The sequence below is a fragment of the Spinacia oleracea genome, chromosome 5, assembly GCF_020520425.1.
Source record: "Spinacia oleracea cultivar Varoflay chromosome 5, BTI_SOV_V1, whole genome shotgun sequence".
NCBI classification, from domain to species: domain Eukaryota; kingdom Viridiplantae; phylum Streptophyta; class Magnoliopsida; order Caryophyllales; family Amaranthaceae; genus Spinacia; species Spinacia oleracea.
The window spans coordinates 93,046,911-93,074,670 of NC_079491.1; the positions used below are offsets into that span (position 1 = coordinate 93,046,911).

At 38.1% G+C, this 27,760-nt stretch overlaps 1 protein-coding gene across 1 annotated transcript in view; it reads right to left on the reverse strand.

The window, feature by feature from the left end:
* The window catches only part of LOC110789972 (cytochrome P450 87A3), a 28,500-nt gene extending 2,707 nt beyond the window's left edge, over positions 1–25,793 (reverse strand). The window contains exons 1-2 of the mRNA XM_021994704.2: positions 25,530–25,793; positions 24,684–25,005 (exon numbers count right to left, since the gene is read on the reverse strand). Of these exons, the coding sequence (XP_021850396.2) occupies positions 24,684–25,005; positions 25,530–25,750 (543 nt within the window). The 5' untranslated portion in view covers positions 25,751–25,793. The remainder of the gene's footprint in view (positions 1–24,683; positions 25,006–25,529) is intronic.
* Positions 25,794–27,760: the final 1,967 nt, after the last annotated feature.

Consider the following 27,760-nt stretch of genomic DNA (forward strand, 5'->3'; position numbering starts at 1 on the left):
TTAAATTTTTATGACCTAGACTTGAATCCATGTTAATCGGAAATTAATTAATTAATAAATTTTCGATTTTTCGCCCTAAAATTATGAAATTAATATGATTTATTAATTTGTCATTAATTTTGAAAATAAAATTTTTAATTTTTATGCGATTCGCTCATATAACTTGCACGCACAAAGCAATGGACGCTACGTGTTACCCTTAAGGGGTGTTGTATAGTGCGGGCATGCGACGACGAGCAAGGGAGCTCGTCGCCCATGCGGTACAAATGCAATGAGCAAGGCTATGGTGCACGAGCACAAGGCAGCAACCCTGCCTTGTGTCGTGTGCTGTGTGCGATGGGCGAGTGGGCAAGGGCGAGAGCAAGGCAGCGAGCAGTCGCGTGCAACGCGCACTGCCTCGCGCAGCGATCGAAGCCTCGCGCGCAGCGAGCGCTGGCTCGCGTGCGACAATCGCTGGCGCGCGCCCAGCGATGGTGAGCAGCGAGCGTGCTTCGATGATGCCTTGCGATGGTGAGCAGCAGCAGATGCGACGCAACACATAGGCTGCGCGCACTTGGCCAGCGATGGCTGCGTGCGTGTGGCCTATGGCTGTGCGTTGCATGGTGATGTTGCGTACCTTGCGTTACGATTAGATCGTTTTAAAATTTTAATTTGAAATTTTCAGTTTATGTAATTTTAATTAATTTTAAAATTAATAATTTAAATTATTTTCTTGGATTTTAATTTTGAATATTATAATTATAATAAATTTCATTTATTCTAATTATTTTACTAAAATTAAAATCATGAATTAATTTAAATACGACTGAAAATAAATTAAATATGTGGATTCAATTATAAATTTATAGGAGCTTTAAATTTTAATTAAATTTGTATGTTTCCGGTTAGACTAGAAATACATTTTTATGTTTAAAATTAGTAAAGCATATGAATTTATTGGTTTAAGTGGGAGCCCTTTTAGTCATAAACTCTTGATTAGGTCTACAAATCCTTAAGGTTAAAACAACTTGATTAGAATTAATAAGGACTGAATAATTTGTAGATTATTGGTGCCCTTGATTAATTGCTGCAAATATTTATGTGATGCATAACGTGTTTTACTAACCAGTTATGTGGCCCATTCATGATAATAAATGGGTGAATGGTATATATATATTGTATATGTACTGTTTTGCAGGTTATGAAGTGACTAGTATGGCCCAAATAGGATAGAAAATATGGTCTGCGTACCATTAATTTGAATGTAATTGGTCTAAAGTACCAAAATTGTTTTTCAATTCAAATATGGTCTGCGTACCATCAAATAGTTGTAATTAGTTTAATTATAGCTTATCCTATTTGAAGAAAATGGCGCCTCCCACGGAGATTTTCAAGAAGGACTTTGAAGTTGAAGCTTCAAGATGAAGTCGGGCCATACTAGATCACATTTATCTTATGCATGCTTTAAGTTATTTATTGCTTTAAATATGTCTTAATTATGCATGAGATTGTGGCTTAATTATGTTGCCTGATTAAGTATTTTAGTTCACTTAAAATCTAACCAACATAGTAAGAGCCTTAAGTTCCAAACTTAAAAATTGAGTTAAAAGGTGCCATGCCAAAATATACACTTGCTTGGATATCCTTTACATCAATTTAGTAATAGTTTTCGCTCAGCGAGGTGTTACTTATTGGTCCTAAAGGGGCAAGGTACACAAATAATTGTGAGTACATGTTAGTTTTGGTGAAACTCAACGATATAAGTAAGGAGTCCTTAATTTTATGTCGTGGCAAAATCGATAGGTTTACCTAATAAGTTCTTAGACGTGCCTATCAACCAAGAATAGTTTCTAGACTATTAGCAAAAGGTTTTTGCTTACCTAAGATGTTTTAGGACTGAGTCGACAAACTTTGCTTAATTCTTCAATGGATTTTAGGATCTTGGAATTATTTTATTCACACCTGCCGGAACACATAACTCGAATAATATGCTAATGACTTGTTTAAATTGCATGATTGCTTTAATTTTCAAGTTATTATTCATGATAAATGTTTAGACTTTGCATGCTTCAATGTATGTTTTAATTATTGTTTATAATTAAATATCTTGCACTGCAGTAAAACCTTTTAGAAAGGTAATAGTAAATTTCTTCGATTGGTAATGAATCCAAGAACGATTCACGGAAATGAGAGAAAATGAGCAATTTAAATGTACGTTTCTTTTAGCGACTTTTATGGTTGTTTTCGAATATCAATCGAATGGAAAACCAATTGGTGCTTGTGAATTCAAAATACAATGTAGTTTTGAGATCATAAAGCATTGAGTTTAAACGCTCAGCTTTACCAATGGTTAAGAACCTAAAATCTTTTTCCATTTAATTCTCGAATGAGTCTAGACACTAGACATTCAAATAGATCGATGCTTAGAGAACTTTAGAAGCTTCTGGTAAGATCATCTAGTTGAAACAAAACATTCAACATAAATGGTAAGAACTTTGTTGAAGTAACATTAGACATGTCTAAACAAAGTATAAAAGTCAACACTAAAGAATTCAATTCTTAAGACTATAAGAAAGGGTACAAGAAATAGGAAAACAAGGAACAAATGAAAGGAATTTACGATTCCGTTTCTACCTATAAGTTTATGTTTAAAGAGAAGTGACCTAGCAATCAAACTTCCTTGGTATCATATACCGCTTGAGGTTCTTACTTCGGTAATAACTCAAACAATGGAAGCTAGGCTACACTAATGGCCTACAAGTGGGAAATGAAGCATGGCAATGCTACATTAGTTGTAGGGTCATCTGGTTTGTTTTAAGTCCTTTCAAAGGCTGGAACTTAATGGCTATTTTGTTCCATAATCAGCATACCTAAATTTCTGTTTCAAACACAGAAAGACTCACATTCAGAAGAACAAAAACAATGTTTGTTTGTTTACTTGAATGAAATGGTCATTTACGGGTTGAGTCAATATGCTTGATTAAAACAAACAAATCTTTAACAATAAAACTTTACTAGGTTCAAATCAATCTCTTGATTTGAGTTCCACTAACGTTTAGCATTGTTGCTTAGACCATATCAACAAGTTAACATTCAAAAGCTCTATTTTTGATAGACTGTTGAAAGTTCATTGATTTCTAAATCAATTTAAGACAACTAGTCTTACTTGTTGAAAGTAACAAAAAATATAAACTATTGTTAGAACGCCTAGACAATAGAGTTCAAAGCTAAAGAAAGGTTTTATGACTTTATTATTTCACACAGATTTGAGTGAATATAGGTTTATAAGTTTGAATCTGTTTGGCTAGTTCAAAGATTCAGAAGTATAAATACCACTTGGTAAGAAAACATAAAGATCTAGGTTAGATCATGTTGTTGATTACTTATACCAAGAATGATCATCAATGATTGTGTGTTGTAATTTCACGATCTAAGTTGGAATGATCGAAGTCGATTAGTACTTGATTCGATCAATGATGGATCATAAAGACTTTTCCTATAATTTCTAAACAAAATGCTCAACTACCACCAAACTAAATTCGTCAAAGCTATTGAAAAGTAATTTCAGAATATCTTTTCATAATATATATCTAAAGAGTTGCTAAACTCAGTGGGAGCTTAGTGTTTGTTATTCAACAAACTAAGGCCCAAGTATAGATATATGTTTCATTGTGATTTATTCAAATGAGACACAAGGGTATTGTTTCTACCATGAATTTTTGAGAACATAATGTTTGTTTACTCGAAATAACGTCCTTTTGGAGATTCGTTTCCAAAATGACAAGTGGGAGAAAATAGACCTCGAAATCTTCGAGGCTAACAACAAACATAAACGGACAATCCGGAGGCTTTTCGAAGTTCTTTAGAAAATCCGAACACGTATTCTTTAAGGACTTTAGAAGTGGCTTTTAAAGAATAGACATCTCTTAGAAGACTTTACAAAGTGATTCAAGGAGAACAGAATATTCAAAGGACTTTTAAGTGGCTATTGATATTCTATTGTTTGATGTTCTATACCCAAGTAGGCATAGAGTTCAAGTCACTGAAACTATGCGATTCCTCTATTAGATAGTGAAGAAACCTACAACTTGCAGTCAAACTATTATCACAAATATTAATGAGTTTGTGACTTGTAAGAAAGCTATGACGAAATATAGATTCCCTAAAATGGTTAGAGGCCATAAATAGACTATATGTTTAATTGGTTAGAGGCCATAAAACATACTCAATGTTTTGATGACAAAATTGAAATTTTGTTGATTTGCAAGAATAGTTTCACACCTATTGGTTGCAAGTTTGTTTTAAGGATAAAAACCATCAAACATGAAATTGTTTTCACACACAAAGCTAGATTAGTTGCTAAAGGTTACAAGCAAATTCACGGCGTGGATTGTGTTGAAACCTAATGCATAAATGCTCAAAGGCTATAAATCAAGCAATGATTGCATATTGGTACATATGGCAATTGGATGACAAAATAATTCCTCAATAAAATGTTGGAATAAACTATGTACATGGTATGTCATAGGATTTGTAGATCCAAATAAATGCTTGAAAAAGAAAGCTAGCTTATGAAATCTAAGTACAGATTTAAGCAAGCAATTGGGAATTAGAAATGTATTTTAGTGAAGCTAATAAGTATTTTAGTTTCATAAAATGTACATGATTATTATAGATATATAAGAAGTTTAGTGGGAGTACATAAAAAAACTTAATTGGTCCTGTGTGTATCACACACATATCTCTCTATTGTGAAATAACATTCAAATGCTAATGACTTAGATTTGAAATTATTCATCAATGATGGACCAAGGCAAAACTTAGTACATACTGGGTATTAAGATCTATTTACAAAAGATCTTATATTAATGTTTTGGATTAAGTAATGGCATTTACTAAATCAAACACGAAAGACTCCATTGGAGATATTCGACCCATGTGAATAAATCTAAGTAAAGAATGTTTGAACTATGTATAAGCATTTACTAAGTTAATGAAGGAAATAATGCCCTTGGTCCAAGTATGCATTCTATGTTAAGTCTAATAAGTGCGGTTCAGTATTAATTAACAAGTTAATAAATTCAGTGAGATCAAGTGAGCTGAATGCCTAGCTAGAGGCCGCTTCAGTTCAAGTGGAATTAATGATATTAATCCACAGCTTACTCTTGACTGAACCCATAGGGTCACACAAATAGTACGTAAACGGATCAAGTATTTAATGGCATTAAATACTCCATCTATGGATATTCGGAATCGACGGATCTTGGTTTCAGTGGGAGTTGAGATCGTCACAAGCAAGAAATGAATACTCCGGAAACGATGATATTGCCGGAAACGGAAATATGGATCTTATCGGAAATATAAATATTATCCAAGTCGTAGATGTTGCCGGAAACGGAAACATGGTACGTATCGGAAAATATTATCGGAAATGGAAATATTGCCGGAATCGGTTGCAGAATTTGTTCACCTTGTCAGAAAGGCTGAAATAATACTGGACTGTGAAGCCAAAGATTTACTCAAGGCTAGAAGGAGACCGTTCAAGAAAAGTGGAAAGTCCAAGGGCAATGCTAAATCAAAGCAGGACAAGTCCACATCAAGCTGTCTTTATTGTGATGGAATAGGCCATTACAAAAGAGAATGTCCAAAGCTAAAGGAAGATCAGAAGAACGGAACAGTCGTTCCATCTTCAGGTATTTTCGTTATAGTCTGTATACTTGCTAATTCAACTTCTTGGGTATTAGATACAGGTTGTGGCTCACACTTATGTTCCAATCCACAGGGACTAAGAAGAAGTAGAAAGTTAAGCAAGGGTGAAGTCGACCTACGAGTGGGAAATGGAGCACGGATTGCTGCATTAGCTGTAGGAACTTATTATTTGTCGTTGCCCTCCGGGCTAGTTTTGGAACTGGAAGAATGTTTCCATGTTCCAAGTCTTACTAAAAACATCATTTCAGTTTCTTGCTTAGATGCTAAGGATTTTCCTTTTTAATAAAAGACAATAGTTGTTCGTTTTATTTTAAAGAGATGTTTTATGGATCTGCTAGATTAGTCAATGGACTTTATTTATTAGATCACGACAAACAAGTTTATAACATAAATACCAAAAAGGCCAAAAAGGATGATTCAGATCTCACCTATCTGTGGCATTGTCGATTAGGTCATATAAACTTGAAACGCTTAGAAAGACTTCAAAAGGAAGGAATTCTAGAACCATTTGACTTAGAGGATTATGGTAAATGCGAATCATGTTTACTTGGCAAAATGACAAAGCAGCCTTTCTCTAAAGTTGGAGAAAGAGCAAATGAACTATTGGGTTTAATCCATACAGATGTATGTGGACCAATGAGTACAAATGCTAGAGGTGGTTTCAGCTACTTTATCACTTTCACTGATGACTTCAGTAGATATGGTTATGTCTACCTAATGAAGCATAAGTCTGAATCCTTTGAAAAATTCAAAGAATTTCAGAGTGAAGTAGAGAATCAATTAGGCAAAAAGATTAAAGCACTGCGGTCTGATAGAGGCGGTGAATATCTGAGCTATGAATTTGATGACCATCTGAAAGAATGTGGAATTCTATCAGAATTGACTCCTCCTGGAAAACCACAATGGAACGGTGTGTCGGAACGGAGGAACAGAACCTTGCTAGACATGGTCAGGTCAATGATGGGTCAGGCCGAACTTCCATTAGAATTTTGGGGACATGCACTTAATACAGCTGCACTCACTATAAATAGAGCTCTGTCTAAAGCTGTTAAAAAGACTCCATATGAGTTATGGTTTGGAAAGCCTCCAAAAGTGTCTTTTCTTAAGATTTGGGGATGTGAAGTATACGTCAAACGATTAATTTCAAACAAACTTCATCCAAAATCTGACAAATGTATCCTTGTGGGCTATCCAAAGGAAACAAAGGGGTATTACTTCTACAATACATCTGAGAACAAGGTGTTTGTTGCTCGAGATGGTGTCTTTTTGGAGAAAGATCACATTTCCAAAATGACAAGTGGGAGAAAAGTAGACCTCGAAGAAATTCGAGTCGAACAACAAACTCTAGAGAATGCTCAAGATGACATTCAGGATGAAACTCAGAGATTTTTAGAAGAATCTGGTGAGAATCATGGTCAATCTAGAAATGTTACCCCGCGTAGATCGCAAAGATATAGATCTCAACCGGAAAGGTACTTAGGTATTTTGACGAACGAGAGCTATGACGTTCTATTACTTGAAAGTGATGAACCTGCGACTTACAAACAAGCTATGACGAGCCCTAGCTCCAAGCAATGGCAAGAAGCCATGCAATCTGAATTAGACTCCATGTCTGAAAACCAAGTATGGGATTTGGTCGATTTGCCAGATGGCTACCAAGCCATTGGAAGCAAATGGGTTTTCAAACTGAAAAAGGACAAGGATGGGAAACTTGAAGTTTTCAAAGCTAGATTGGTTGCAAAAGGTTACAGGCAAGTCCACGGCGTGGATTACGATGAAACCTTTTCACCAGTTGCAACGCTAAAATCTATTCGGATAATGTTAGCAATCGCTGCATATTACGATTACGAAATATGGCAGATGGATGTCAAAACTGCTTTCTTAAACGGCGTTTTAACAGAAACTGTGTTTATGACACAGCCTGAAGGTTTTGAGGATCTAAAGAATGCTAAAAAGGTATGCAAGCTAAAGAAATCAATCTACGGATTGAAGCAGGCATCCAGGAGCTGGAATATACGTTTTGATGAAGCAGTCAGTGACTTTGGTTTCATCAAGAACGAAGATGAATCTTGTGTATACAAGAAGGTCAGTGGGAAAAAAATTGCTTTCCTAGTATTATATGTCGACGACATATTACTTATCGGAAATGACATTCCTACATTGAACTCTGTCAAGATTTGGCTTGGGAAATGTTTTTCGATGAAGGATCTAGGAGAAGCACAGTACATATTGGGCATCAAGATTTACAGAGATAGATCTAAAAGGATGATTAGACTTAGTCAAAGCACTTATATCAATAAGGTGCTTGATAGGTTCAAGATGGCAGACTCCAAACGAGGCTACCTACCCATGTCTCATGGAATAACTCTAAGCAAGACTCAGTGCCCAAAAACACTTGATGAGCGTAGACGAATGAATGGGATACCATATGCATCATTGATTGGTTCAATAATGTATGCTATGATATGTACACGCCCGGATGTTGCGTACGCACTCAGTGCTACGAGCAGATACCAGTCAGACCCAGGAGAGGCGCATTGGACTGCTGCCAAGAATATTCTGAAGTACCTGAAAAGGCACAAAGATGACTTCCTGGTCTATGGTGGAGATGATGAATTAATTGTTAAAGGCTATACAGACGCAAGTTTCCAAACCGACAAAGATGATTTCAGATCACAGTCTGGGTTTGTCTTCTGCCTCAACGGAGGTGCAGTAAGCTGGAAAAATGCTAAGCAAAGCACCATTGCGGATTCTACAACTGAAGCGGAGTACATTGCTGCACATGAAGCAGCAAAGGAAGTTATATGGATAAGGAAGTTCATAGGTGAACTTGGTGTAGTCCCCTCCATTAAAGGACCAATAGCCCTGCATTGTGATAATAACGGAGCTATTACACAGGCAAAGGAGCCTGGACACCACCAGAGAGTCAAGCATGTACTTCGTAGATTTCACCTTCTACGAGAGTTCGTTGAAAGAAAAGAAGTCGAGATAAGCAAGATTGGAACTGATGACAACATATCAGATCCATTAACTAAACCTCTGCCGCAGGCGAAGCACAACTCGCACACTGCAGCTATGGGAATCAAGCATATTGGAGAATGGCTTTGATATCCTTGTTTAATGTTTTAAAGTTTTAGAGTTTAAATCTTTGTAAAAAATTATTGGTTAATCATTCACAATAAATGAAAAGAATTCATTTTTCCATTTAATTTGTGGTTTATTAAATGATGAGCCCCTTCAATTTGACGATATATTCAAGATAGACTGTCAGGACCAGTCCTGTGACTAAGAAATGTCTATCAAGTGAACTTGAATGTCAAAGGTTGAAAATGGTCCCTAGTCGGAGTTTTCTATAAAATTGGACGCATAGAAAATGTTAGACGATTAGAATGCAAGATGACTAGTAGTTCTGTTTCTTGAACTATGTGGACATGGCAATGTCATAATCATTTGCATAGATACTTACTTTGGGAAGACTAGTATCGGACAGACCTATGAAACTTTACTGTAAGAGATGAAAATATGTCATAAGTAAATTTCATTAAAATTATTAGACACTAAATCCTCAATACCTGAGTGATTTGAGATTACTTGTTTGAGAACTGGTTGCTTTGACGTTGACCAACCGTCGCACCGTAAAAGGAGGCTATAAAGGCAACGCTCAGGTAATCACCTATCAAACGAAGTCTAATCTCAAGATCGCAAGATTGGGATTGTCCTCCCATAAATCGGGATGAGATGCTTAAAAGTTGTACAAGGCCACTCGGAGAGCTAGAAACTATGAAATGCATGGTCGTGCTCAAATGAATCATAGGCTATAATTATCTGTTTATTTGATCAGTTGAACTCTGAAACCGAGAAACACCTCTGGACATAATAAGGATGACAACTCTTACCTTATGTTCAAGAGCAAGCATCGAGTGAAAAGGAATTAGGAAATGCACACTTGTCCCTAAGGACAAGTGGGAGACTGAAGGAAATAATGCCCTTGGTCCAAGTATGCATTCAATGTTAAGTCTAATAAATGAGGTTCAGTATTAATTAACAAGTTAATAATTCAGTGAGATCAAGTGAGCTGAATGCCTAGCTAGAGGCCGCTTCAGTTCAAGTGCAATTAATGATATTAATCCACAACTTACTCTTGACTGAACCCGTAGGGTCACACAAATAGTACGTAAACGGATCAAGTATTTAATGGAATTAAATACTCCATCTATGGATATTCGGAATCGACGGATCTTGGTTTCAGTGGGAGCTGAGATCGTCACAAGCAAGAAATGAATACTCCGGAAACGATGATATTGCCAGAAACGGAAATATGGATCGTATCCGAAATATAAATATTATCCTAGTCGTAGATGTTGCCGGAAACGGAAACATGGTACGTATCGGAAAATATTATCGGAAATGGAAATATTGTCGGAATCGGAAATAATTCCGGAATCGGAAATATTAAATATTGTTCGTATCGGAAATGAATTCCGAAATCGTGAATTTAATCGGAAGCGTATCGTACGAATTAGCATTGGACGAGGCTCGCTAGACGAAGGCCCAGCACGAAGCCAGGCCATCGCCCAGCAAGCCACACGTATTACCAACACACGCCAAGCCTCCACCAGGCCCAGCGCAAGCCAGGCCCAGCCGAAGCCATGGGCGCGCGCGGACAGCAGCATGGGCCGAGCGCTGTGGGCTCAGCGTGGGCCGCAAGGCGTGCGCGGGTGTACGGTGCTCGTGCGATGCTCGTGTGCGAATCCTAAAGCTATCGGGATTCGATAAAAGATTAAATCCTTATCCTATTAGATAAAGTTGAAGGGACTCATCATTTAATACTAAACCAAGATTAAATGGAATATGAAAATGCATTTCATATATGATAAATGTTCAACCCCAATGTTTTAGAACCATGGGCCTCAAACCCATCTTTAAAACAGTTCATGGAATTCAAAGCTATGTTGGATTTCCAGTGCTACAATGTGAGTGTTGCTTCTTGTTAGGTTATGATACATATGAGAATTCATAAATCATGCGGAAAAACCATAAAGCCAGGAAAGCATATTATATTCACATAATCATTTAGCATAGTATTGATGCATACATGTTGTAGCGTGCCTTCCCTAGCTGCGCCCAAACCGAACAAGAACAAGTCTTTAGGACTCCAAGTGTCGTCCCTCCGTAGATAGTCCACAGCACGTCCGGATCCGCCTTAAGATTGACCAACTAGAATCGCCCTTAAGGTACTATTATTTTCGGCACTTTATAGGCAAATGTGTGACTGAATTTTTCTCTCAAAAACTCACTTTGAATACTTTGAAACTTGTGTTATAAATTGTGAGCCCTAGCCTCATATTTATAGCGGTATGGAAAGGGAATCGCAATCCTATTCAGATACAAATTAATCAAACCTAGAATCCTACAAGAACTCTAATTTAATTAATTTATCAAATAGAATTAGGAATTTAATCATTAACCGAACTCTGCATGTTTTAGGAAACGTGCACGAACACAAACACTTGCACACACACGCACGGCAGCCACGATGGGCCCCATGCGTGCGCGCGAGCAGCAGCCCACTCAGCGCCCGCGCGCGCTGCGCGTGCTGTGCGCGCTGTGCGCGCTGCACGCTGCGCGTGCTGTGCGCACTGTGCGCGCTGCGCGCTGCGCGCAGCCTGCTGGGCCTGGCCTTGCGCTGGGCCTGGCGTGGCTGTTTGTGCGGTGCGCTTGGCTTGCTGGGCGATGGCCTGGCTTCGTGCTGGGCCTCGTCCGGCAGGCCTCGTCCGATGCTTATTCGTACGATGCGCTTCCGATTAAATTTTCCGATTCCGGAATTCATTTCCGATACGAACAATATTTAATATTTCCGATTCCGGAATTAATTTCCGTTTCGAACAAATATTTAATATTTCCGTTTCCGGAATTATTTTCCGATTCCGGTAATATTTCCGATTCTGACAATATTTCCGTTTCCGGCAATATTTCTGATTCTGGCAATATTTCCATTTCCGATAATATTTTCCGACACGTACCATATTTCCGTTTCCGGCAACATCTACGACTTGGATAATATTTATATTTCCGATACGATCCATATTTCCGTTTCCGGCAATATCATCGTTTCCGGAGTATTCATTCCTTGCCTGTGACGATCTTAGCTCCCACTGAAACCAAGATCCGTCGGTTCCGAATATTCATAGATGGAATATTTAATTAAATACTTGATCCGTTTACGTACTATTTGTGTGACCCTACGGGTTCAGTCAAGAGTAAGCTGTGGATTAATATCATTAATTCCACTTGAACTGAAGCGGCCTCTAGCTAGGCATTCAGCTCACTTGATCTCACTGAATTATTAACTTGTTAATTAATACTGAACCGCATTTATTAGACTTATCATAGAATGCATACTTGGACCAAGGGCATTATTTCCTTCAGTCTCCCACTTGTCCTTAGGGACAAGTGTGCATTTCCTAATTCCTTTGTCGCTCGATGCTTGCTCTTGAACATAAGGTAAGAGTTGTCATCCTTATTATGTCCAGAGGTGTTCCTCGGTTTCAGAGTTCAACTGATCAAATAAACAGATAATCATAGCCTATGATTCATCCGAGCACGGCCATGCATTTCACAGTTTCTAGCTCTCCGAGTGGCCTTGTACAACTTTTAAGCATCTCATCCCGATTTATGGGAGGACAATCCCAATCTTGCGATCTTGAGATTAGACTTCGTTTGATAGGTGATTACCTGAGCGTTGCCTTTATAGCCTCCTTTTACGGTGCGACGGTTGGTCAACGTCAAAGCAACCAGTTCTCAAACAAGTAATCTCAAATCACTCAGGTATTGAGGATTTAGTGTCTAATAATTTAATAAAATTTACTTATGACAGACTTTCATCTCTTACAGTAAAGTTTCATAGGTCTCGTCCGATACTAGTCTTCCCAAAGTAAGTATCTATGCAAATGATTATGACATTGCCATGTCCACATAGTTCAAGAAACAGAACTACTAGTCATCTTGCATTCTAATCGTCTAACGTTTTCTATGCGTCCAATTTTATAGAAAACTCCGATTAGGGACCATTTTCAACCTTTGACATTCAAGTTCACTTTATAGACATTTCTTAGTCACAGGACTGGTCCTGACAGTCTATCTTGAATATATCGTCAAATTGAAGGGACTCATCATTTAATAAACCACAAATTAAATGGAAAAATGAATTCTTTTCATTTATTGTGAATGATTAACCAATAATGTTTTACAAAGATTTAAACTCTAAAACTTTAAAACATTAAACAGAGACATCAAAGCCATTCTCCAATATGCTTGATTCCCATAGCTGCAGTGTGCGAGTTGTGCTTCGCCTGTGGCAGAGGTTTAGTTAATGGATCTGATATGTTGTCATCAGTTCCAATTTTGCTTATCTCGACTTCTTTTCTTTCAACGAACTCTCGTAGAAGGTGAAATCTACGAAGTACATGCTTGACTCTCTGGTGGTGTCTAGGCTCTTTTGCCTGTGCAATAGCTCCGTTATTATCACAATACAGGGCTATTGGTCCTTTAATGGAGGGGACTACACCAAGTTCTCCTATGAACTTCCTTAGCCATATAGCTTCCTTTGCTGCTTCATGTGCAGCAATGTACTCCGCTTCAGTTGTAGAATCCGCAATGGTGCTTTGCTTAGCACTTTTCCAGCTTACTGCTCCTCTGTTGAGGCAGAAGACAAACCCAGACTGTGATCTGAAATCATCTTTGTCGGTTTGGAAACTTGCGTCCGGATAGCCTTTAACAATTAATTCATCATCTCCACCATAGACCAGGAAGTCATCTTTGTGCCTTTTCAGGTACTTCAGAATGTTCTTGGCAGCAGTCCAATGCGCCTCTCCTGGGTCTGACTGGTATCTGCTCGTAGCACTGAGTGCGTACGCAACATCCGGGCGTGTACATATCATAGCATACATTATTGAACCAATCAATGATGCATATGGAATCCCATTCATTCGTCTACGCTCATCAAGTGTTTTTGGGCACTGAGTCTTGCTTAGAGTCATTCCATGAGACATGGGTAGGTAGCCTCGCTTGGAGTCCGCCATCTTGAACCTATCAAGCACCTTATTGATATAAGTGCTTTGACTAAGTCCAATCATCTTTTTAGATCTATCTCTGTAAATCTTGATGCCCAATATGTACTGTGCTTCTCCTAGATCCTTCATCGAAAAACATTTCCCAAGCCAAATCTTGACAGAGTTCAACATAGGAATGTCATTTCCGATAAGCAATATGTCGTCGACATATAATACTAGGAAAGCAATTTTGCTCCCACTGACCTTCTTGTATACACAAGATTCGTCCGCGTTCTTGATGAAACCAAAGTCACTGACTGCTTCATCAAAACGTATATTCCAGCTCCTGGATGCCTGCTTCAATCCGTAGATTGACTTCTTTAGCTTGCATACCTTTTTAGCATTCTTTGGATCCTCAAAACCTTCAGGCTGTGTCATAAACACAGTTTCTGTTAAAACGCCGTTTAAGAAAGCAGTTTTGACATCCATCTGCCATATTTCGTAATCGTAATATGCAGCGATTGCTAACATTATTCGAATAGACTTTAGCATTGCAACTGGTGAAAAGGTTTCATCGTAATCCACACCGTGGACTTGCCTGTAACCTTTTGCAACCAATCTAGCTTTGAAAACTTCAAGTTTCCCATCCTTGTCCTTTTTCAGTTTGAAAACCCATTTGCTTCCAATGGCTTGGTAGCCATCTGGCAAATCGACCAAATCCCATACTTGGTTTTCAGACATGGAGTCTAATTCAGATTGCATGGCTTCTTGCCATTGCTTGGAGCTAGGGCTCGTCATAGCTTGCTTGTAAGTCGCAGGTTCATCACTTTCAAGTAATAGAACGTCATAGCTCTCGTTCGTCAAAATACCTAAGTACCTTTCCGGTTGAGATCTATATCTTTGCGATCTACGCGGGGTAACATTTCTAGATTGACCATGATTCTCACCAGATTCTTCTAAAGATCTCTGAGTTTCATCCTGAATGTCATCTTGAGCATTCTCTAGAGTTTGTTGTTCGACTCGAATTTCTTCGAGGTCTACTTTTCTCCCACTTGTCATTTTGGAAATGTGATCCTTCTCCAAAAAGACACCATCTCGAGCAACAAACACTTTGTTCTCAGATGTATTGTAGAAGTAATACCCCTTTGTTTCCTTTGGATAGCCCACAAGGATACATTTGTCAGATTTTGGATGAAGTTTGTCTGAAATTAATCGTTTGACGTATACTTCACATCCCCAAATCTTAAGAAAAGACACATTTGGAGGCTTTCCAAACCATAATTCGTATGGAGTCTTTTCGACAGCTTTAGACGGAGCTCTATTTATAGTGAGTGCAGCTGTATTTAGTGCATGTCCCCAAAATTCTAATGGAAGTTCGGCCTGACCCATCATTGACCTGACCATGTCTAGCAAGGTTCTGTTCCTCCGTTCTGACACACCGTTCCATTGTGGTGTTCCAGGAGGAGTCAATTCTGATAGAATTCCACATTCTTTCAGATGGTCATCAAATTCATAGCTCAGATATTCACCGCCTCTATCAGACCGCAGTGCCTTAATCTTCTTGCCTAATTGATTCTCTACTTCACTCTGAAATTCCTTGAATTTGTCAAAGGATTCAGACTTATGCTTCATTAGGTAGACATAACCATACCTACTGAAGTCATCAGTGAAAGTGATAAAGTAGCTGAAACCACCTCTAGCATTTGTACTCATTGGTCCACATACATCTGTATGGATTAAACCCAATAGTTCATTTGCTCTTTCTCCAACTTTAGAGAAAGGTTGCTTCGTCATTTTGCCAAGTAAACATGATTCGCATTTACCATAATCCTCTAAGTCAAATGGTTCTAGAATTCCTTCCCTTTGAAGTCTTTCTAAGCGTTTCAAGTTTATATGGCCTAATCGACAATGCCACAGATAGGTGAGATCTGAATCATCCTTTTTGGCCTTTTTGGTATTTATGTTATATACTTGTTTTTCGTGATCTAATAAATAAAGTCCATTGACTAATCTAGCAGATCCATAAAACATCTCTTTAAAATAAAACGAACAACTATTGTCTTTTATTATAAAGGAAAATCCCTTAGCATCTAAGCAAGAAACTGAAATGATGTTTTTAGTAAGACTTGGAACATGGAAACATTCTTCCAGTTCCAAAACTAGCCCGGAGGGCAACGACAAATAGTAAGTTCCTACAGCTAATGCAGCAATCCGTGCTCCATTTCCCACTCGTAGGTCGACTTCACCCTTGCTTAACTTTCTACTTCTTCTTAGTCCCTGTGGATTGGAACATAAGTGTGAGCCACAACCTGTATCTAATACCCAAGAAGTTGAATTAGCAAGTATACAGTCTATAACGAAAATACCTGAAGATGGAACGACTGTTCCGTTCTTCTGATCTTCCTTTAGCTTCAAGCAATCTCTCTTCCAATGCCCCTTCTTCTTGCAGTAGAAGCATTCGGATTCAGAAGTGGGTTGACTGACCTTTCTCTTTGCAGATTTGGCGCCAGTTTGCTTAGTTGGGCTGGCTTTGTTGCCACCTTTCTTAGCATTCCTCTTCTTTCCAGATTTCTTGAACTTGCCCCCACGCACCATAAGCACATCCTGCTTATCACTTTTGAGCGTCTTTTCAGCGGTCTTCAGCATACCGTGAAGCTCAGTGAGCGTTTTGTCCAGACTATTCATACTGTAGTTCAGTTTGAACTGATCATACCCGCTATGAAGAGAATGGAGGATGGTGTCTATAGCCATTTCCTGAGAAAATTGCTGATCCAGCCGACTCATATTCTCAATGAGTCCAATCATTTTGAGAACATGTGGACTTACGGGCTCGCCTTTCGTAAGCTTGGTCTCAAGAATTTGCCTATGAGTCTCGAATCTTTCGACTCGAGCCAGATCTTGGAACATGTTCTTCAACTCACTGATGATTGTGAAAGCATCTGAGTTGATGAACGTTTTCTGCAGATCCGCACTCATGGTGGCGAGCATTAGACATTTCACATCCTTGTTGGCATCAATCCAACGATTGAGGGCTGCCTGAGTGACCCCGTCGCCTGCAGCTTCGGGCATCGCCTCATCTAGGACATACTCCTTTTCTTCCTGCATAAGAACTATTTGCAAGTTCCTTTGCCAGTCAAGGAAGTTTTTCCCGTTCAACTTCTCCTTTTCGAGAATTGATCGAATGTTGAATGAATTGTTGTTTGCCATATTAAAAACTACAATTGAAAAGAATAAACAAATAAATAACCATTCACATTTTCTCTTAATAAACTTAAATTCTAGCATACATGCATAATTCAATGTTTATTAAGCATTTTATTCAAATTATGTGTTCCGGCAGGTGTGAATAAAATGATTCCAAGATCCTAAAATCATTGAAGAACTAAGCACAGTTTGTCGACTTAATCCTATAACATCTTAGGTAAGCAAAAGCCTTTTGCTAATAGTCTAGAAACTATTCTTGGTTGATAGGTACGTCTAAGAACTTATTAGGTAAACCTATCGAATTTGCCACGACATAAAAGGACTCCTTACTTATATCGTTGAGTTTCACCAAAACTAACATGTACTCACAATTATTTGTGTACCTTGCCCCTTTAGGACCAATAAGTAACACCTCGCTGAGCGAAAACTATTACTAGATTGATGTAAAGGATATCCAAGCAAGTGTATATTTTGGCATGACACCTTTTAACTCAATTTTAAGTTTGGAACTTAAGGCTCTTACTATGTTGGTTAGATTTTAAGTGAACTAAAATCCTTAATCATGCAACATAATCAAGCTTTTGATCTCATGCATTTTAAGACATATTTAAAACAATAAATAACTTAAAACATGCATAAGATATTTGTGATCTAGTATGGCCCGACTTCATCTTGAAGCTTTGACTTCAAAGTCCGTCTTGAAAATCTCCGTGGGAGGCACCATTTTCTTCAAATAGGATAAGCTATAACTAATTACAACTATTTGATGGTTCGCAGACCATATTTGAATTGAAAAATAACTTTGGTACTTTAGACCAATTACATTCAAATTAATGGTACGCAGACCATATTTTCTATCCTATTTGGGCCATACTAGTCACTTCATAACCTGCAAAACAGTACATATACAATATATACCATTCACCCATTCATTATCATGAATGGCCCACATAGCTGGTTAGTAAAACACATTATGCATCACGTAAACATTTGCAGCAATTAATCAAGGGCACCAATAATCTACCAATTATTCAGTCCTTATTAATTCTAATCAAGTTGTTTTAACCTTAAGGATTTGTAGACCTAATCAAGAGTTTATGACTAAAAGGCGCTCCCACTTAAACCAATAAATTCATATGCTTTACCAATTTTAAACATAAAAATGTATTTCTAGTCTAACCGGAAACATACAAATTTAATTAAAATTTAAAGCTCATATAAATTTATAATTGAATCCAAAAAGTTTAATTTAATTTCAGTCGCATTTAAATTAATTCATGATTTTAATTTTAGTAAAATAATTAGAATAAATAACATTTATTTTAATTATAATATTCAAAATTAAAATCCAAGAAAATAATTTAAATTATTAATTTTAAAATTAATTAAAATTACGTGAACTGAAATTTTCAAATTAAACATTCAAAACGATCTAATCGTAACGCAAACACCCTACGCGTTGCACGCCCATGAGCCGCACGCACACAGCCATTGCTGGCCATGTGCGCGCAACCCATGCGCTCGTCGCATAGCTGCTGCATCCCTATCGCAAGCCTCCACACGCATTGGTGCTCGCTGCGCGCGCCAGCGCTCATCGCACGCGAGCTATCGCTCGCAGTGCGCGCGCGACATCGCTCGCTGGGCGCGCGACATCGCTCGCTGGGCGCGCGAGCCATCGCTCGCTGGGCGGGCGACATCGCTCGCTGTGCGCGCGAGCAATGCTAGGCGCAGCGCTCGTGGCACGCGAGCTTGCGCTCGCTGCGCGCGAGGCTGCGCGCTCTTGTGCGAGGCAGCGCGCGTTGTGGCGCAGCTCGCTTGCTGCCCACACGCGACTGCCTTGGCTTGCCCTACGCCCATGCCCATTCGTCCATTGGTCGTGGCACACGACACAAGGCAGGGCTGCTGCCTTGTGCTCGTGCACTACGCCCTTGCTCATTGCATTCGTGCCGCACGGGCGACGAGCTCCCTTGCTCGTCGTCGCATGCCCGCATTATACAACACCCCTTAAGGGTAACACGAAGCGTCCATTGCTTCGTGCGTGCAAGTTATATGAACGAATCGCATAAAAATTTAAAATTTATATTTAAAATTAATGACAAATTAATAAATAATATTAATTTCATAATTTTAGGGCGAAAAAATCGAAAATTTATTATCCAATTGATTTCCGATTGTTATGGATTCAAGTCTAGGTCATAAAAATTTAAAATTTATCGTAAATTTACAATTTTTATGGTGGTTTTTAATCATAGGTTTCTAATTAAATTACAATTAATTATGAAAATCAAATTAATTCTAAATTATTCTAATTTTCAACAAATTAATCATAATTACAAATTAGATTGCATAATTAACAAGACTAGGCATTCAAACTTGTTAAACATATGCAGTAGGTCAATCAAAAATTCAAGATTTATCAACAAGAATCGCAAATATTTAATTTAACATCTTAAATTTACGAAATTTTGCATTCGAAAAACTAAAACCTTCGAAAAGTCATAGTTAGGCTTCGAATTTGAGAATTCTGGGTTCGTCAAAATTTTAGAATGCCTTTTACATGCGGAATTGACACAAAAATCACTCAATTCGGATGAGTAACGAAGAAACTGCCGAAAAACTGCGTACGTATAATTAAATAAACGCAATTTGCAATTAATTAACAATTACGAAAATTAATCACCCCTTTTAATTCTTGCAAATTTGTAATATTTAACCATGTTCATGCAATTTAGATTATGAAAATAATAAGGGGCTCGTGATACCACTGTTAGGTTATGATACATATGACAATTCATAAATCATGCGGAAAAACCATAAACCCAGGAAAACATATTATTTACACATAATCATTTAGCATAGATTAGATGCATACTCTTTGTTGCGTGCCTTCCCTAGCTGCGCCCGAACCGAACAAGAACAAGTCTTTAGGACTCCAAGTGTCGTCCCTCCGTAGATAGTCCACAGCACGTCCGGATCCGCCTTAAGATTGACCAACTAGAATCGCCCTTAAGGTACTATTATTTTCGGCACTTTATAGGCAAATGTGTGACTGAATTTTTCTCTCAAAAACTCACTTTGAATACTTTGAAACTTGTGTTATAAATTGTGAGCCCTAGCCTCATATTTATAGCGGTATGGAAAGGGAATCGAAATCCTATTCAGATACAAATTAATCAAACCTAGAATCCTACAAGAACTCTAATTTAATTAATTTATCAAATAGAATTAGGAATTTAATCATTAACCGAACTCTGCATGTTTTAGGAAACGTGCACGAACACAAACACTTGCAAACACACGCACGGCAGCCACGATGGGCCCCATGCGTGCGCGCGAGCAGCAGCCCACTCAGCGCCCGCGCGCGCTGCGCGCTGCGCGTGCTGTGCGCGCTGTGCGCGCTGCGCGCTGCGCGCAGCCTGCTGGGCCTGGCCTTGCGCTGGGCCTGGCGTGGCTGTTTGTGCGGCGCGCTTGGCTTGCTGGGCGATGGCCTGGCTTCGTGCTGGGCCTCGTCCGGCAGGCCTCGTCCGATGCTTATTCGTACGATGCGCTTCCGATTAAATTTTCCGATTCCGGAATTCATTTCCGATACGAACAATATTTAATATTTCCGATTCCGGAATTAATTTCCGTTTCGAACAAATATTTAATATTTCCGTTTCCGGAATTATTTTCCGATTCCGGTAATATTTCCGATTCTGACAATATTTCCGTTTCCGGCAATATTTCTGATTCTGGCAATATTTCCATTTCCGATAATATTTTCCGACACGTACCATATTTCCGTTTCCGGCAACATCTACGACTTGGATAATATTTATATTTCCGATACGATCCATATTTCCGTTTCCGGCAATATCATCGTTTCCGGAGTATTCATTCCTTGCCTGTGACGATCTTAGCTCCCACTGAAACCAAGATCCGTCGGTTCCGAATATTCATAGATGGAGTATTTAATTAAATACTTGATCCGTTTACGTACTATTTGTGTGACCCTACGGGTTCAGTCAAGAGTAAGCTGTGGATTAATATCATTAATTCCACTTGAACTGAAGCGGCCTCTAGCTAGGCATTCAGCTCACTTGATCTCACTGAATTATTAACTTGTTAATTAATACTGAACCGCATTTATTAGACTTATCATAGAATGCATACTTGGACCAAGGGCATTATTTCCTTCATTAACATCCGACGTAGGTTCCTCAATCGTACCATCAATAAACCCGTACTTCCACTTGAGACTAGCGAACGACGAACCGCCTTCGCCCACTGATCATAATTCGAAGCCCCTCGTAACACGACCGCGTAATCACAATACCCGGACCATCACCCGATCCAAGATAGTAGTCAAGATCAGCCGTAGTATCAACTACCTCATCATCCTTGCCCATAATTTGAAGAAAACAAAATTGCACGTTTGTCTCACTACTAATGCAACTCCAAAGAAAACAAAGATGAAGAATTTACTCAAAATTTCACGCAATCAATGTGATTGTAAAGAATTTGGTTCTGCAACAGTAATGATGATTTTGGTGGGTTAATTAAAGGTTTTACTCCACTAATGCAAATCCACCGTTCTAATTGGGCCAATAAGGGAGTTTCTCCAAGTCCAGAAGTTGCAAGATCTCCCCTTTTATCAAAAATCACCTCAGGGAAGTTTTTCTCTAAGGTATTGCCTTTTCGATTCGTTTCTGTCATTTAATACCTGTTTTCACATTTTTTCAATGCATGAAAATTGTTGGGTTGTGTTTCGTTTTAAGCTGGGTGATGATTACACTTTTGTTGAATTTGTTTAGTGTCATTCTAGATCCTTCTGAGTCTAACACTTGTGTTAAGTGTGTTTGCTGTGCAACCTTTGATCTCCCTAAGTCTTTACTTCACTACTATAAATACTGTCCGAATATTTGCAGTGTGTGCACCTTCACTTCTTCAATTATTCTTTTCCAAACTCTTGCTCTCTCTTCTTCTTGCCTTGTGTTTAAGTGGTCTAAGTTCTCCCTATTAGCTTTATTTATCATTAGTCACCTTGATATTTTCGTTTTAGTGTCAAATAATCATGTGGAGTCTAGCTATGCCTCACTTCTTAAGAAGAACCCTCCTTCACTTTCCAATGAATCTAAACTTGCCACCATACCTAGTAATCCAGGTTCTACCAGCTTCTTCAACCACCCCACCCATAGCTCCTTTCTCCTGGGAGGTAGCAATTTTGATAATGATCCCAATCCCTCACCTAAGGACAGTTCACAGAATCCTGCATCACATGTTCCTAGTTCGAATAATGCCACCATCACTCTATATGCCCCTAAGCTTGACCATGATCAAATTCAGCTAATGGAAGCAACCTGTTTGTTTGGGAACGTGTGGGGGGAATTTGTGCCTCAAGCTGCTGTTATTGCTAGGATGAAGAGAGACTGGAATTTCATGAGAGGTGAGGTTTCCTTTGGGTTCATTGGGAATGGTTGGTTTATTATCAAGTTTTCTAACCCTTTGGACAAGGATGAGGTGTGGGAGAATAGACCCTGGTTTGTTCAAGGGTTGAACTTTGTGCTTTTACCTTGGAGAGCCTCCTTCAAAGCTCAGTTTAACTCCATTACCCATGTTGATCAATGGGTGAAAATTCCCTTCCTTCCCACTGAATACTGGACTTGGCATTACCTCAATCAAATTGCTAGTTGTGTTGGTCAGCCCATTAAGTTAGATAAATTTACTTCTGAGAATGCTGAGAAGGGTCAGTTTGCTAGAGTGTGTCTAAACTGAAGGAAATAGTGCCCTTGGTCCAAGTATGCATATAATATTAAGTCTAATAAATGCGGTTCAGTATTAATTAACAAGTTAATAATTCAGTGAGATCAAGTGAGCTGAATGCCTGACTAGAGACCGCTTCAATTCAAGTGGAATTAATTATATTAATCCACAGCTTACTCTTGACTGAACCCGTAGGGTCACACAAATAGTACGTAAACAGATCAAGTATTTAATGGCATTAAATACTCCATCTATGGATATTCGGAATCGACGGATCTTAATTTCAGTGGGAGATAAAGTTCGAACTGTAGATAAAGTTGTACATAATATACAGCAATGTGTTCACAATAAAATTCATTTTGTAATCCCTAAAAACACTAGTGCTGGGGATATTACTTGGTTTAATGCCTTGACTAAGGCTTAATTTTTGGTGTTTTTTGGCTTAGTTGTTAAGCCTGCTATCTTGTGTGTTCTAGGAGGCATGTCTCCTAGTCACTGTATTGGTGAAGTTTTTTGATGCAATATATTATACCTTAACTTGCTTATCAAAAAAAAAAAAAAAGTTCATGGTCAAGTCAAATGTAGAATCTTACAACATAAAATTTAATTAATTACAACATATTTGTTGGTAGCCGTAAAAAAACAGTCGCTAAATCGTGTTTTTCTTATAGTATTATAAGGTAGTTATTTCTTTGCAAAAACCCGATTTTTATAAGGTAGTTTTTGATAAATTTGCCAATAATATTTGATTGTCTCGTATTATTTGTTGACATACACCTCTGTTTATAGTACAAACTAGATGTCCTATAATGGAGTCTATCGTACTTCCTCCGTCTTTTAATACTCTCAACGTTTGTTAGTTTCACGCATGCCAATGCACAACTTTGATAATTTATATCTTAAATTCTCTTTATGAAAAAATTATAAAAAGTTGATATTTTGAAAATACACATTGAGATGAATCTAACAAGATCCCACATGACTATGTTTTATCTTATACAAAAAACACTACGAATAGTCAAAGTAGATTATATGAATAGTACGTGGCAAAAGTCCAAATGTTGCGAGTATTAAAAGACGGAGGAAGTATATGCTAATTTATCATCTATTCTGATAATTGATTAAGTAACGCAGTAACTCATTTTCACCCAAAAAAAAAAAAAAACTATCATCTATACGGTAACTACATTATCCTCAACATTAATATATTTTAATCATTTGTGATTTCAAATATACGCATGGGTCTAGTATGATCAATCACAAATTCTTATTTATGGTAGTGTACAATAAATATTATATATTATAGTGAAAGTTAACTTAAAATTGTTAAAAGTTACTCCAACATAATGTAAAAATAAGGCAAATTTGTCAAAAACTACCTTATAAAATATGATTTTTGCGAAAAACTATCTTATAAAAAAAATGTTGTAATAAACTACCTTATAAAAATGTTATGTTGTTAAATACTACCTTTGGCTAGATTATGAGCATTAATTCAAAATTACGACGTTAATTTTACTAGGTGCATATTACGCGACATCTAACGGGAAAGACGTAATTAAATGGCACGTGACATATATATGGTAAAGTCAATCCCGGAATTTCGATGAAACGTTCGTAATTCGGGAAAATGTAGTTTCTTACAACATAAATTTTTTATAAGGTAGTTAATTGCAACATTTTTTTTATAAGGTAGTTTTTTACAAATAATTAAATTTATAAGGTAGTTTTGGACAAATTTGCCTAAAAATAATCTAATTTTTGTGATAAAATTTTTCATTTTAATAAAACTTAATCTTTCAAAATCACTAAAAACATAGTATAAGGTAAACATTTAAGTATTTAACTATATAAAATGTTTATCCATTAAATTTTTTTCATAACGTCAAAATTAATCAAAACATGTTAAAACTATAACAGAGCTAGATAAAAGTATCTTGATGTATAATAAATTTATTATGCACCTTATGTGTGCAAAACCTATTGATGATCAATTACCTTAGCTGTCGCGTCTTTGAGCTCAACCGTATCCATGTCGCACCATTGATTCAGATGTTTTAGTACTGCATCTTCAACTTCAGATATCATGTTTTTGAGGCTCTCATGACCAAACAGACTTAGCACCATGTTTTTAAGGTATTTGTACATGAAATCTTTTAAGTTGCTCATATTTTCTCGTCCAAAGATTTCTGTAAATGTGAATGGATACCAGCTTTGAAAAGATTGACCCTCTTGTTGAAATATTATGTGGTTTAGTTCAGGATCTGCTGATATTATCAGTGGCGTACCTACTATACTTGTTTTGAATATTGTCCCATACCTGTCCATGTCAATTAGCAATTACGTACTAACATTAGATAAATCGGTTCTATTTATCTTATTCTTATTTCTTTTTTGAGATCATACCAAAAAAATCATATCAAAAAAAGTTGCAAAAAACACTCAAACCAGACCAAACCATATCAGACCAGAGTAGACTAAAGATAGTTGTGGGTTGAGACGTTCTGAGGCCCGACTAACCCGAGCACGATAAAAGGCAAGCCCACCATGCACACGAAAAAAGCAAGATACGGCAAAGCACGCTAAATCTAATGAAGTTAGGCTTATGCACGACGGCCATGTGCATAGTAGGCTCGGTGTGGATCAGACCCGTGCAGGCCCACAATCCATGGGCCTGACTCGAACCCGACCCGGCCCGACCCGACAAGACAATTAAAAAGAATAAAGTTAGCATATAGTTAAAATAGACTAGTAAAGTGAATTACGTGAACAATTAATGTAAAAAGTCAATTGAGTCATCTGAAAGAGATAGAAGTCATAGAACGGATGAAGGCATTAATATACCTGATGATACGTTGTTTGACAAAGGGGGGAACGTCGAAGGATGTATAAGGTGTAAAGTATTGACGTGTTTCACCAAGAAGTGGCCAGCCCATTGATCCCAGCGGGAGTTTGCCATTGTATGTGGTTGGATTACCATTACCATTAACCATTCTATAGAGCCAATGTGTGATGCCTATGATAATGGCCACTGCTAAAAGGCTCACTAGGATTGGGTACGACATTACTTACTAACGCTTGTTAATAAGAACGAAGTAGAATCGAGGAATTTATGTTCTGCTTATCTTGTACTACTTGCTGAATAAGCTACTTAAATAGGGGAGCATGATGGTATGCATTACTTGTAAGTTACAAAGTTGGAAAAATATTACTTGTCGTACTATTCATTCGCCAACAAATAAAATATTATTATGTAAAAAATATTACTGTATTATGTAAAATAAGGTATTATTATATAAAATGTTTTTGGATTAGTCATAATAAATATATTTTTATGAAATTAATTAAACTTTTTATAATTTTTAAAAGTACCCCTAGAAAAATCCAAGACTCCAACCTCTTGCTCGTAATAGTGTAAAGTCGTGAGAAGTGAGCATGCATGCACAAATCTAAACCACATATCATGAGTTATCTGTTATCTAATCAAAACTGATGTGTGGTGTTCAATTATCATTTTTTGATTGCATTTATCATCATCTTCTCTATTATTGCATTTCTGATTATTATTGCTTATCATTTCTCATCAATCTTGTCTATCAAAGTTTAGTTTTATTGCATTTCTTATTGCTCCACTCTTTTCTTTCGCACCACAACGTTTGTAATCATCCAAGGAGACAAGTTCCTTGACCTAGCTTGTTTTTTTTTTTTTTTTTACTGAAAACCGTTTATTTGGGTGTCCAATTGGGCCTACAGCCCAAAAGCCCAAAAGGCTACAACAACAATATATAAGCCATTTATTCATCAAAGGCTAATCAACCAAACATAAGGCCAAGACCCATCAAGTAATAAATGACCTATGTAAGCCGTCAAGGCTCACACATCAAGGTACGTCCAATTTATTGCCTTAACACCATTCTCTAGAGAACTCTCTCTCTATAATCCGAGCATTGTTCTTACTTAAGCATCGGAGGGGCTTTCCTCGGAACACCTCCGAGGCAAGTTACTTTACTCATTGTGCAGGTAATTCCGGACACAACTCATTCAAGCAGGCTAGATCTTCCACAACAACAAAAGGGCCTTCAATCCGAACCCCATTGTTTCAACACCGGAACAATTTGAAGCCGTATGTGGGGAAGATACTACAAAACTTCGAAAAAACCACCATTTTTCATCCAAGATGGAAAACATTCACGACTACGAGTCTGACGAATCTGAAGTGCGTCCACAACCATGTCGGACAACACACTCACACACGCAAGCAACCTCTAGGCCTCCGGTCCCCTCGAGGTAAAAGCTCACCGCGACCATAACCACCATGCAGAACTACCATGCCAACGAAAAGGAGAAAAACCCGAGAAATTACCGTTGTGCACACCGGAGGGTGAGAAGGAAGATCCACCTAGAGCCAACGCCGAGCGAGGCACCCTCTTGCCTAACCACACACTCCCAACTATGACAGGAACTCAATTGTCAACAGGATGGGAAGAGAACACTTGAAGAACCCAAGAACAAGCCCAAGCTCAACCAGAATGGTTCAGGTCACCCACTCCGCGAACTTTCCAAAGCAATGGAACGATCGCAACTCACCCTACTCGGATCTGAAGTGCAGTGCTCAACAGACTAAGGCCTTTGGTATATGAAATAATTGACGAGTCGAGTAGGTCTTGTGAACTACCCGAAACCAGCAGCCGAGCGGCTAGAAGAAGGAAGAGAAGACATGATCGTACCCCTAGCCCCCAACGCACTCCCGAGCGTTCCCACGCAGGAACCTCGGCAAGTGGAGGATTTCGAGCGAGGCTAGGTAAGAAGGTCATAACTCCAACGTCTTCCCCATTCATTGAAGAGTTGGTCATTGAGGAAATCCCGAAGGTGAGGCTGCCCGCGCCACTACAACATTTCGAAGCAAATGCAACGACCTAACGCAACGGTTAAGACTAATGCAACAGACATTTGCAACGGTTAGGCCTAATGCAACGGTTTATTGCAACGGTTAAGCCTAATGCAACGGTTTATTGCAACGGTTAAGCCTAATGCAACGGTTTATTGCAACGGTTAAGCCTAATGCGACGGTTTAT